Raw genomic sequence first — 14,209 nt, 5'->3', positions numbered from 1 at the left:
TGTTTGGTATTAATTGAATTATTAACTCATAATTTGTGCTAACTAAGTATTATATTCGTAGGTTTTAGAACTCGTTTGTAACGGTCATCGTCCGTCACTACCACCATCCGTTCCAGAGGACCTTCGTCGTTTGATTCAGAACTGTTGGCAGAGGAGGCCAGAACAACGACCTACATTCGACCAAGTACTTGAACATCTAGGACCCTCCAAAGCTGTTGTGAGAAGGAGTCAGACAGGTGGAGGTAGAGCAGCTCTTTCCACTGCGCTTCTGGATGTCGCCTCATGTGCCAAAAAGCTGGTCACTGTCCTTCAGAATCTCGAGAGAGCTTCTTCGCTTACAAGAGTTGATGGGTTAGTATTATACGATCACACTAATTAAAGCAACTTATGTACTCTTTAATTAGGTGTTTTCGTTTTGTAGTATATCCTCTACATTTACAAGAACATAATATTATTTTATCCTATTATAGCTTCGAGTTTCAACTGTTTACGCTACCTGATTGACACTAAGTTCAACATACAGAAACAAAAAGTACTTTGAATTGTGTTCAGTTTGCTTTATTCAAAGTACTAATGCGGTCGGAAGTTCCTTTATGGCTATATGGTTATCATAGTAGCCTTAGGAGCGAGGGGACATGTGTTCGATTGACCATGAGGGCTCATGTGGCTAAGATCCAACGTTAAGCTTTGGATACAGGTCACATTTAGCCTTGGTACTTAAAAGGAACGTTATTAATATATATATATATCAACCAGCTAATTGACGCGGTTGGGAGTACAACCAGTGGTTTTAGCAATGTTCGTTTTAATCGCCTTCGAACGATCCAACACTCTCCACGGAAAAGAGGATTTTGTGAATGTCGTATCACTATACAAGTGTTGAACAAATATGTAAATTTTTGAGTGAACACTGTTTTCTCAATGTGAATATTTTCGTTATGTTATATATATATATATATATATATATATATATATATATATATATATATATATATATATATATATATATATATATATATCAGAATTTTAAAAGTCTTCTCACTGATTTAATAGCTAGCGCGCTTGTTTCTACACGAGATCCTGGGTTTGATTCCCAACATGAGAACATAGAACACATTACAATGTTTCAGATTCCACTGTGAATTCTATGAATCGCGATATATAGTTTCGTTTCTAGCACAGAACGTAGGTACTAATCAATCAAACAAAACCAGAAATCTTAACAAATGTATCTACATGAATATTTTCTCAAGGTTGAATCTTACTTGTGTTTTCTCGCACCTGAAAACTTTTCTTCCCCGAACCTGATGAAAATCGTAAACTTAAACAAACGACAACAATTACTTGCTTTACATTGAGGTGTTATAAAAAAATATTTTTCCCACTGACGCCTCTGAATGAAATTTAACAAAGTTGATGCTTTCTTCTATCCGCAAATGATATTTCACCAAATTTTATTAGAATTATTGGAGCCATTTTCAAGATATAATTGATATGCTGCCGACGCCCGTAAGTTAAAATCTACATAAATCACTTTCTTGTTTACGAGATCAGATTTTCTCCTAATTTCATGAAAGTTGTTAGAGCCACCTTGAAGCTACAATCGAGACATCGCCCTAATTAGAGTCATTTTCAAGTTACAATCGAGATTAACTTTTTCTATAAATTTACCAAAATAGTCCATATTTTCAAATTCGTTATGTAGCTAAATCACTTCTTCATATGTGAAAATGGGTTCCTACCAAATTTCTTGAAAATTATTAGAACCGTTTTCAATATAAAATTTACAACCAAATTTCAAACATTAGTTCTATCGAGAATTGATGACTTTAAATTATAGATATAATTTTCCAAAAAAAAAATCTTTATACTAAAATATTTCTTAAGATAAAATCATTATTCATGTTGTGCTGTGAATAATGTCTCACTCTAATTTTATTGGTAGCAAATTGTACCCGAGCTCCTTATTCATTAAAGCAAAAGTCTAATACACTAATTCACTTTGGCTAGGATTTCTATGATATATCATATTTTTATCCCGATACGTTTTTACGCATTGCATTAAATATAAACGTGTTTCAGACACTTGTGAACACAAAATGTTATTTTTGTTGGTCGTATAAATATATATTTGTGCCATATTTTAGCTTTAGTTCATAGAAATGCATATTTGTGCCGTATTTTAGCTTTAGTTCATATAAATGAATATTTGTGCCAGATTTTAGCCTTAGTTCATATAAATGCATATTTGAGCCATATTTTAGCTTTTGTTCATATAAATGCATATTTGTGTCATATTTTAGCTTTAGGTCATATAAATACATATTTTGTGCCATATTTCAGCATTGATTCATATAAATGCATATTTGTGCCATATTTTAGCTTTAGGTTATATTTGGACCAGAAGTGATACACAAACATATATTTGGTCACATTTTAGAGGATTTTACTTATTACCTAGAAATATATTTGTCAGTATTGGCAACAAAGAGAGACCTATGGTGCGTTTCTCTTTATGGACTGATCAATGTGCTAGGATCGATACTTCAGAGCTTAAAGATATCTAATCAGGTCAAAATGACTTTGTAAACGTCTTATACATGAAGTAAAATTAGAAACAAATTGACAGTTTAAAGCCACGTGAAAATTTTGTGTTGAGAAGGAAAGTGATATAACGGGGTTCGTAAGACCACAAGAAATGGACCAAATCATAAACTTAGTGGTGATAGTTGCAAGTAGAATGGGACAATAACATTACAAAGTTACCGCCTTGTAACATATATTCAACAGTATTTGCGAACTGAGATGAAAGGAGCACAACGGACGTCTCAGCGAATATTCACAACGTGCCAATAGGGCAAACACTCGCTCCTTCAAAACAGCAAATTCGCTTTTAATTTTGCTTCAAGTATAATAAATTACTATTCCGAGGTATTTTTTATGTATCATTCTGTTATACCTAATTTGTTATTTTCAGGCCGTAAATACTTGTATATTTTAAGCAATCTAAATCCGTATCCTAATCACTTTCCAGAATTCCAGAAGAATCTGATCGCACTGCAGGCAGACGTCATCATCACCATCACCATCATCGAGAAAAGGAAGATGAAAATAACAACCCTCCAGTGCCACCTGTACGACGGAGATCCAAGTCACTTTCTCCAACGATGTCTCGGGACGGGACCCAGTATGGGACACGAACACGCAACCGTCGAGACGCCATCTGGAAACACAACGAGACAGCTGCCAAGAAAAATGGAGTACTGGTGCTGCCACAGATCTGCAACGGCGAAGTTACAAAACAGGACGTAAAGGCTTGTAAAAGTGTTCCCATTCCACCTCCTTTACCGATGTTTAATGACAACAAAACTAACAGTGGGAATAGTGGCGGATCATCCAAGGGGCGGACCATGTCTCTGATTATGCCTGGAGACCGCAGTTGTCGCTGCAAGTCAATCACAGCTGGACAACAGGTAATATTTTTCTATATATTTTCAACATACATAAACTGCAATATTAAGATATTTAGACGATTGTGGAAGTATTTTGCTATCAAAACTCATTCCGTCATTTATAATCTCGATAAACAAAAATCTGAAAGTAATTCTGTACAGAGCCTCGTTAGCTTTTATAGTGGACACTTTGAAATCAGGGAGATGAGTGATAGGAGATTAATTTCAAGATCAATTCAAGTACAAAATCATGATGAGGAGGTTAAAGAAATAGGGATTCCTGAGTGTTGTAGAGAATAATAGGGTTTTAGGATTAGTGAGCATTAGAAAAAGAAGAGTGAATCTTCATATGCGAGGTATGAGCCCACTAGCTTACCTTAGGTTATCTTTCTACACCTTGGTGTATGGTGCACATTGATTTTTGATGTCAAAAGTGAATCGCCATTTGATTAGAAGAGTCTTTAGTTATTATTGCTGACAGACTCGCAGTTAGGATTTCTTCAAGGATAATCAAAAGTGGTGGCTAGTATCTATTGAGTCTATTGAGTGGCTAGTTTTGGAGGAGCAACACTCAATAGACTCAACAGATATTTCGCCCTAAAGCAGCGTTCCTCAAACTTTTTCCAAGCACGGACCACTTTAATTACTCAGAATGTTCTACTCTTTTTTTCTTCGAAAGCAGATATATATCTCTTTTTTATGTTTTTTTTGGAGTAATGTTCAATCTAAGAGGACCACAAGAGCAGACTTCGAGGACCACTTGTGTTCCGCGAACCACAATTTGAGAAACACTGCCCTAAATGCCCGAGACAGAAACAACTTCAAGAGTGTGTTCCTGAGTGTTGTTCCTGTTATCCCTGTCTGATTGGGAATCAAGGTTAAACATAGATGTCTTCATTTGTTAATTCCATGTGTAAACAATTTTAATGCATTCCTTTTATTAACCATCCATTCTTATTGAGAACGTTCGCGAAGATATTTTCCCAGACGCGTTAATCTTTTATTTTAATAAAAGCATATATTACATAGTATATGCATGCATTAATACAGACTTGAATAAATCACTTCTAATATAATAAGCATTTCCTTATTGATTTCTACTGAATATAGTGTATCTCTTATACAATATTACATATAAAAATATAATTATCATACAAAGGCTCAATAAAATCTTTCTCTAAGTCTCTAATCACTTCAATTAAATGTTTCCAGTGTTGGACGAAAAGGTCCCCCTCAGTATATAATGTTGCCTTGAGTTGATAGGAAGGTGTCTTAGCCTAGAGCGACCTCAGATGGGACTGGTGACTCCGTAGCCCATAGCGGGCTCAGGAGTAGGAATTGTAGGTTAAGCCTCCGTCGCCCATAGCGGCCTCCGGAGTAGGTATTGTAGGTTAAGTCTCCGTAGCCCATAGCGGCCTCGGGAGTAAGTATTGTAGGTTAAGTCTCCGTAGCCCATAGCGGTCTCAGGAGTAGGTATTGTAGGTTAAGTCTCCGTAGCCCATAGCGGCCTCGGGAGTAGGTAGTGTAGGTTAAGTCTCCGTACCCAGCCCATAGCGGCCTCAGGAGTAGGTATTGTAGGTTAAGTCTACGTAGGCCATAGCGGCCTCAGGAGTAGGTATTGTAGGTTAAGTCTCCGTAGCCCATAGCGGCCTTGGGAGTAGGTATTGTAGGTTAAGTCTCCGTAGCCCATAGCGGCCTCAGGAGTAGGTATTGTAGGTTAAGTCTACGTAGGCCATAGCGGCCTCAGGAGTAGGTATTGTAGATTAAGTCTCCGTAGCCCATAGCGGCCTTGGGAGTAGGTATTGTAGGTTAAGTCTCCGTACCCAGCCCATAGCGGCCTCAGGAGTAGGTATTGTAGGTTAAGTCTACGTAGGCCATAGCGGCCTCAGGAGTAGGTATTGTAGGTTAAGTCTCCGTAGCCCATAGCGGCCTTGGGAGTAGGTATTGTAGGTTAAGTCTCCGTACCCAGCCCATAGCGGCCTCAGGAGTAGGTTTTGTAGGTTAAGCCTCCGTAGCCCATAGCGGCCTCAGGAGTATGTATTGTAGGTTAAGTCTACGTAGGCCATATCGGCCTCAGGAGTAGGTATTGTAGGTTAAGTCTCCGTAGCCCATAGCGGCCTTGGGAGTAGGTATTGTAGGTTAAGTCTCCGTACCCAGCCCATAGCGGCCTCAGGAGTAGGTTTTGTAGGTTAAGCCTCCGTAGCCCATAGCGGCCTCCGGAGTATGTATTGTAGGTTAAGTCTCCGTAGCCCATAGTGGCCTCAGGAGTAGGTATTGTAGGTTAAGTCTCCGTAGCCCATAGGGGCTTCGGGAATAGGTATTGTAGAAGGATGACTAATACAAGGCACTGATAATTTCTTGATCATGACGTCCTTTAGAGGGAGAATCTGTGGAGGGATTGTCGGATATCTTCGTGCTTCTCCGTGTCCTTTTCATCTCTTCCTGAAACTGTAGTTTCCTTCTCGCGTCTGCACTATTTATTTACAGATCGTGAAAACTCGTGTTTATAGTAAAAACATATGATTTATAGTACTTGTGGGTGTACGAATTCTAGCAGTATTAACATTGCGTATTCCTTAACAAACCTTTCTTTGTTTTTCTCTCTCTTCTTGTCAGAGTACATTATTTTAATATGGGGTATGCTTTGTTGTGTGTTTGTACTTCGAAAGTACTTACAATGGTTATGTTAATTGTAAACTTACATTTAGTTTTCTTTTTTTCTTAGCTAACAATTCTGTCACTTTCTCCTGAGCAACTTCAGCGCCAGAGAATGCTCCTGAAGCCTCCAAACGAGCGACGCCTCAAACGTTCTCAAAGTACCATCTGGACGAAAGCAGACGCCGAGAACGCCGCCAACGATGTGTCTACCATTTTGAAGAATGCCATCTCTAAACGACGAGAACTCGTAATGCCCGCTGACGATCAAGGGACATGTGGATCAACAAATAGATCAATCTCAGATTGGTCCATGGATAGTGTGGAGTAAAATTCCTTCCGCGGAACAAACTCGATAGTATTAATTTACAACCCAATAATGTGCCTTGTCGTTGGTTCATTGCAAAATCTCTTAATTCCAATGAAGAAAAATGTAAACCCAAAATTCGAGAAATTTGTAGAAATTAATTTGCTTCTAAAAGCAGATCAATTTAATAAAATTCAATTAAACTTAAATTTGCAAGATATTAATATACATGGAGAGATATGTTTCGTTCTAAACGCAATGTACAAAATATTAATAGCTTTTTACTTACAGTGTAATTATGCCTTAATATATAACTGAATAATTCCACGGTTTAAAAGAAGTCAGAAATTTCATTGGAACAGCAACAAAATTCCACATCGACCTTATCCTGTACCAATTTGATCCCAGTTGGTACCTGCTACCAACTATAATTTTATAACTCTCCCTTGTATTATCTATATTCTCTACAGGATGTCTGTCGTTGCCGTTTTTTGAAATTTAGTGTCCCTTGTTTGCGTCCAGACTATATGAGACGTGGGCCTACAGTTTAAGGTGAAAAATGAATCACTGTATGTGTTCAAAATTCAAGATTCTCCCACCGGGAACCGAGTTCGATACCCCTGAACCACAGGTGCACATGAAAGTCACTAGACCAACAGGAGTGGCTTCTGCAGGATTAAGCTCGTAAAGTTTATCCATTTTAATGGACTCAGTGCTTAAAGCCAGAGACGAGTCAAGGTCAACGTAATAAGAGAGAGAAAGATATGCATATTGCCTACCTCACAGAAGGTAAGGCTAAGAAGTTGAATGAAGTGTCCAAGAAAAAACAAAACTTGGCTCAATCCCTAATTAAAATTACAGATTTCACTAAAAAAAAAAAAAAGACTTGGCGATTTTTAAACATGTGCTCGAATTCTTATTAATTACGTAGATGTAATCCACTTATCTACGCAATATAGGAAAATTCCTGACCAACTTAAAGGTTCTCTATCTCAGTATGCGTATAATTAATTCAAAAATTAAAACCGATATCTTAAAGATAAAAATGTCAATAACCATAGTCAGTGGCGTATTTAGGATTTGGTTTCGGGTGAGCTATGCACAACATGTGAACAAGCACTAATATTTTTCCTTAGAAATGGTAAGAAGGATTATTGTTGTACTTGGAATTTCGGGGGGGGGGGGATTGAACCCGATAGCCACCCTCTAAATACGCCACTGACTATAGTATTTCTTTAAGAAAAGATTGTTGTGTATAAATTAAGGTAGAGTATAGATAACACAATATCACTTTTCCGTTGAGAACATATAGTGCAATTCAAACCAATTTAAGATGCCTTGATGTTCTAAATACAATTTCTATTTCCTTACCATGTCCTTTCTAACTGCTATTTTTTAAAATTAAGGATAATTTACAATCTTCTTTTTTCTGGTCCCAATGCATTTTTTCTGGTCGTATGCAATGGTTGTTTGGAGATAATTTTGGGGATGGCAAATGGTAGTGATTTTTCATTAATTGCATGGAGTTTTTGAGAAAAGGGGAGAAAATCTAGTGCAAGCCGGTGGTTGGGGAGGCACAAATTCACTTTAATTCACATAAAAACATTTTACGTTAAGGAGCATTACTATAAATAATTAATAATAATATGTCATGCATATTTTTTAAAAAAATCAACTAAAGGTTATTATGGAAATTTTACAAATTAGTTTCGTTCAAAAATTTTTGCATTAAAAATATTAATTTAAAGGACGTTTAGTACAATTTATTGTATTCGTTAAAATTTTCTAAAGATTATTTTAAAATTAAATTGGCAAATAATTAAATGAATCCATAAAGTAAATGAAACATTATTTATTAACTTGAGCAATAAAAATAGCCTTAAATTCCCAAATATTTTTAATAACTAATATTTGTTTATCCAATCTATTATAGAATATAAAAAAAACTGAAAGAAAGAAGCGCCTGATGATAGTTCTCCCAACCAACCGAGCTGTTGAATGGGTTGCCAAACTCGCAGGTGCATGTGGGTAGGATAGTCTCTCGTTTCATGCACGCATATGAAACGCAGCTGAAGAGAAATGGTTATAGGAATATGGGGACCGACTAAGGCAATAGAAAATGCTTTAAAATAACAATATAGAACATTGATATGAAACACATTTCTTCATTCTTTATATTTTTGCGTCAAACGAACACACTTTTTTTTGGTTAATATTTAGAACATCTTGGTTAGGAGTTTGTTAGAAAGGTATTAAATTGTGTAAACATTTTAAAACATTTTCTGTTGATAGATTTCTTAATATTATATATACATATTTTCATCATATGGATTATTTATACTCTAGTAACTGATATTAATTGTTTTAAGAAGAATCTTAACTTATTTTAAGTATGATCGAAATTGTATTTATATTATAATGTTTTAAGTATTTGAAGAACCCAATATTCGTGTCATACTTGAAATATTTTCATTTTGAATGAGCTAGGAATATTAAGCAACCGTTTATGCATCTGAAGTAACTTTCTGAAAGAATGTTCAATATTTATGCTTCTAAATAATTTTGATTGTAGAGTTTGCTGAATGCTCTATCCATATGTAATAGGGCTCTGTTAGTTGGAATTACCCTCAAAGCTTACGGATTTAAAACAGGTCTTAGTTAGGCAAGTGTCCAGTAAGATATCTACATATTTAAAAAGAACCTTCTATCTAAAAGAATGCTTTTAATAGTCTACGTATTTAAAATAGCTTTTGTATAAAAGACTGTTTGATAGTAATTTATTCGCATTTAAAACATTCGCTGTTTGTAAAAATGCTTAATACTGTATGCATTTTAAACAATACTGCTTCGGAATTATGTTGAATTCTTGCTATATTTAGTTCGTTCCATCGAAAGTACTAAACATTTCATCCGAATTCATTTTTTTTCCTTTTTTTTTTTTTTTTTTTTGTTGTTGAAAATGCTTTGCTTGAAAGAATTTTTCATTCTTTACGGATCGAGAATGTCTTTTTGTTTATGCAATCCTATTTATCTACCAATTTAAATTATTTTTGTTGCATTCGTGTATTGCGCCTTTAGAAAATAATTCAAAACAATAGAAAATCCACAATACGAAGACAATGAGCACATTTAATCAGTCAAAATTAAAAAGAAGCATTTATTCTACGCGAATGATAGAACGAACCTGAGTATGAAAAGGGACTCTTTGCATTGTTTCATGAACAAATCATTACTCTGTATGTTTTTGTTTGTGAATAACAAATGAAGTAATAATTACGTTAATAAAAGACTGAAAAGAAAAACATTTTTGAAGAAACCAGGAAGAAACAAATACGTTATTTTAAATGTTTATGGATGGAAAAACAACACGTGAATGATATCGTCAGTTTCTTTAAAATAAATATATAAATGTATCATTATAATATTAATGTAAAAATCTAATGATGTCCTTGTAGTGGCTGATACTGAAAACAAACTATTTAAAGTTATGGAGGTTAATTCAGTGATAACGCGAGATTTCGGTGAGTACAAGAGGTTTGAACTACTACAAGTGACATGTTATGGAGTTGTTTATACTTATTACAATGATTGTTATGAAATTAAATTTGTTGTAAAAATAAATATTAGAAGTATACTTTTTTAAAAAAAACTTATAATTTAGCACATTGGAATTTCATGAGTGTGTACTACAAAGCTCATGAAATTTCATGAAATTTCCTATCAACAGAATGGACTATCTTATATTACTACGAGACTGTTTTTTATCCACGATCAAAAGAAATTGGACATTACTTCTAATAAACTTAAACTCTGAGGAAGACATCTAAATGACACACTAAACTAATTACTATGTCTATATTTAACGATATATTTTGTGTTAAAAGAAACAACATGAGAAAATCGCTAAGGATTTAAGAATTAGTAATTAATACAAATTAATATTAACGAATGTACAATTCCAAAGGTGATATATGAAAGTAATAATTATAAAATGAATAAGTATAATGTTGTGTGTTATAAATAGACTGTGTTTATTGGTATGTGTATATAGTCCAGGACGTATTTTTATTTGTAAAGAGTGATATATATGGATGTATTCTAAATATAATAAGGTGTAATAAGCGACATTTGAATACTTTATTCATATTTTGACTGACTTTATATTTACGATATTATTGAAGTAATAGTTTTGTAACATGAATAAATTGTATTCTCATATGTCTTTGGTGGACAGTTTTGTACAGTCTTATTCAATGAAACAGCTTTGATAATTATTATTTACAAGCTTTTCTGTGTTTTACTATATAGAAGGATTAATCTTTACATTTTACAATCATTCCTATCCATAGAATAACTATATTAAAAATGAAAAAAACAAGACTGTATATTTTGTGTAATACGAATTTGATGTAGAAAAAATAAATATTTTTCTTTGAAATATTGAAGTGTTTTTTAATGTTAATTAAAAATTATTCGAATGGTCGATCCTCAAATAACTCTTCGAATAATTTTCTTAAACTTTTTGTACAATAATTTGTTTGCTAAAGGATTTATTTGAACAACTGATCATTATGAAGAGCGTATTTTGCGAATCAAATATTCAAAGAATACGTAACTCGAAATCCAACAGGTCTAAGCAATTATTCGAAATAATTTCTTTTGAACAATTATTAGAATAATTATTTTGTTCAAATTTTGAAAGAGTATAGTCGAAATTCAAAATTTCCTGTTTTTTGTTGAAAGTCTTCCGTAATTTGTTGCAGAATGAAGAGAAAATTTTTAAATATGTTGTATTAGTTATAGGTACCTATGTAGGCTGCGTCTCATTTCCCTTTTTCTTCTTTCTTTTGTTGTTATTTATAACACTCATTTTGAGATCCAAGACTATGTATTTGAGATATGGATTTACAGTTCAACACGAGAGCTGAACTGCATATACTCTTCTCAAGGATAAAAGCCGAATCTGTCCCATCATTGCAGTCACGAAGGGGTGCTGCTATTATACGAGGGGACATTCAAGTCAATCTGAGATTTTTTATAAATAAAATATGAAAAGTAGAAGAACAAATTTGAAGGAGTGGAAACTGCATTTATTTTCCAAACAATCTGTTTCTACAGTTATATATTTTCCACAGCATTAACTGGTGCTTAGAAGATTTCGACATAGAAAGACTTGTCAGCATGTCTGATTCATTCTAGAACAGCTTTCTTCAGTTTGTTAGCACTGTGGAAATGTTTTGTCACATGTGATAATGCGATTCAGGAAATGTTGACTTTTCTTGTCAGAAGTGGTTTTTCAATTCAGTGCAGATTTCAACTCTTTTGTGCCGATTAAAAGCGGAAAACTATTTTAGAACCCGGTGTGCACTCACTTTTGTCATAAATTATTGTGTTGATTGTTCTCAACGAACGAGTGCATGCCTTTGAAATTTCACGACACGTTACGCGACAATTGTCAATGATTAGCTGTTCAGAGCGTTGAATGTTCACAGGAATGGGGGCTGTGGGTTGAGATCCAGTTGTGGGCTGGGATCCATCATGACCGGGATCGTCAGCGACAGAGACATGGCCATATTTGAAGCGCTTGTACTATTCAATGTGGCTGAGAACATCGTGTGCGTGGGTTTCCTCGGGGTTCTCCCGTCTCCTCCCACTTTCTTCGTTCCGGAATTTCATTCATTACTCACCATCACCGTCTTCTTAGCCTAACCAGCATAACCGTGGGACGTAAAACTCAAAGATTGGATTTTCAATGTGGCTGAGTGTCTCATTACCGAAGTATAAGTGAAGTCTTCTCTAAATTTCAGAAGGTTTTATGTCATTCACCATCACACGCTGTTCTGTGTAGATGTTCACACTGTTGTCCGCCATTTAAAAAAAATGGTCTCCGAACTGGCGCACGAAGTGAATGCTGCCTAGGTATAACAGGACACAGTTGCTAGTTCCTACTATCTCTACTCTGAGATTCGATTTTATACCAATAAAAAGAAATCCCAGATTGACTTGAATGATTCTCGTAAATTGTTGTCCTCGAAACAAACGACAAACTCAAAGCATCCTTCTGGCAAACGATGCCTCAAGAAATTCAAGTTTTGATTTAGCTGAGACTTTATGTAGTTAGAGCATAGTTGTATATCTCATAACGCCTCGATGATGAAACACCAGTCATGATAAACCAACTCAAATGCACCTACATGATACCCAACTTACCAGCTCTATTAATTGAAGATCTATAATTGATTTTAGTAGATGTTATTGTTATTGGCAGTTTGAAGTTTAGCACCGAGGCAAAATGAGACGTGAACATGCAGCCTAATGTGGATCCCTTCCATATGAGCTTCTACTGGGGTACGAACTCATCTCCTGTTCCGAGAGCGCGTATGCTAAATATATAGTCAAGAAACCCATAGCAACAGAATAAAAAATTAAAGGTGTGAGGTTACAAACTAAACTTTCTCGCTGCGAATTCTTCTTTAAATTGTCATGCTGCACTTATTACTGAAATATTTATTTATAAAATTTGAAAAAGGTCATATGCGTTTTCGCTAAACTTCACTTGAAAATTTCCCCTATTATTACGCGTGTATATTAATGCTCTACTCAAAGTTTACGATTATACTACGGTTACATTTTTGGCAATAGATAAACGAGTGTCTCACAAGTAAACCTTACGTTTGGGTGAATCGAGTTGCTGACTGAGACACATATGAGAAAGTAGTACTAAATGTGGTCAGTATTTCAGTGAAGTTGTAGGTGCAAAGCTCCAGGGGTTTAGGAGATACAGCTACCAGAACATCACATGGAAGTACAGAATAGTCTTCATACAGTTGGAGGTAAAAGCTCTGTAAGACCTCTTGTAACGACAAAAGGTGAATAACAAATATATGGGTACATATTAGGACTAGGGGGAAGTCATATAGTAAGGGTATACCCGACGGCGGCCATCTTGAAATCTGCCATTTTGAATTAAGGTTAAGTTTTTAAAATAGGAATAGGGTCATGTGATACATGATTTAAGGCGCAAATTTAATCAGAAGAACAATGGTGACGTTAATTTTGATTTACGCGCAATTGGTAAAAAGTTACAGGGAAATTAAAATTGTTGCAGCATATGTATTAGTCCTTTACCCCACCTTGTAAATTTTGTATTAATGATAATAATTAAATAAAAATCGGGTGGATAAATATTAGGTCTATGGTAAGAGTTGCCTTGATGGCGGCCATGTTCAAATCCGCCATTTGGAATCAGACAAAAGTTTTAAATAGCGAGCGAGAAATAGATGTAAACAGGATACAAGAAAAACAACGAAATGGCGTGCAAGTACAGCATCAGAAAACTAACATTGTAACGCCACCATTGTATTTCTGATTAACTTCTAGCCCGAAGTCATCTATTGCATTATCTATTCCCATTTAATTTTGTGCTGGTTAATGATAAAGCAAAAATGGTTATACTGTTGGATTTATGGTAAAATTTGCTACTAATAAGGTGTCACTGTTATGCGTTTTGTTTAAAACTTTTGTCTGATTCAAAATGGCGGATTTGAACATGGCCGCCATCAAGGCAACTCTTACCATAGACCTAATATTTATCCACCTGATTTTTATTTAATTATTATCATTAACACAAAATTTACAAGGTGGGGTAAAGGACTAATACATTTACTGCAACAATATTTAATTTCCCTGTAACTTTTCACCAATTGCGCGTAAATCAAAATTAACGTCACCATTGTTCTTCTGATTAAATTTGCGCCTTAAATCATGTATCACATGACCCTATTCCTATTTTAAA

General features: G+C 34.9%; 1 protein-coding gene across 1 annotated transcript in view; it reads left to right on the top strand.

The window, feature by feature from the left end:
* LOC145680577 (uncharacterized) overlaps positions 1–6,754 on the top strand; it is a 264,515-nt gene extending 257,761 nt beyond the window's left edge. The window contains exons 9-11 of the mRNA XM_081751222.1: positions 62–351; positions 3,035–3,473; positions 6,178–6,754. Of these exons, the coding sequence (XP_081607348.1) occupies positions 62–351; positions 3,035–3,473; positions 6,178–6,438 (990 nt within the window). The 3' untranslated portion in view covers positions 6,439–6,754. The remainder of the gene's footprint in view (positions 1–61; positions 352–3,034; positions 3,474–6,177) is intronic.
* Positions 6,755–14,209: the final 7,455 nt, after the last annotated feature.

The sequence above is a fragment of the Thermobia domestica genome, chromosome 3 (assembly GCF_964235325.1).
Source record: "Thermobia domestica chromosome 3, izTheDome1.hap1.1, whole genome shotgun sequence".
Lineage (NCBI taxonomy): Eukaryota > Metazoa > Arthropoda > Insecta > Zygentoma > Lepismatidae > Thermobia > Thermobia domestica.
This window is presented reverse-complemented; position numbering and strand designations above follow the sequence as displayed.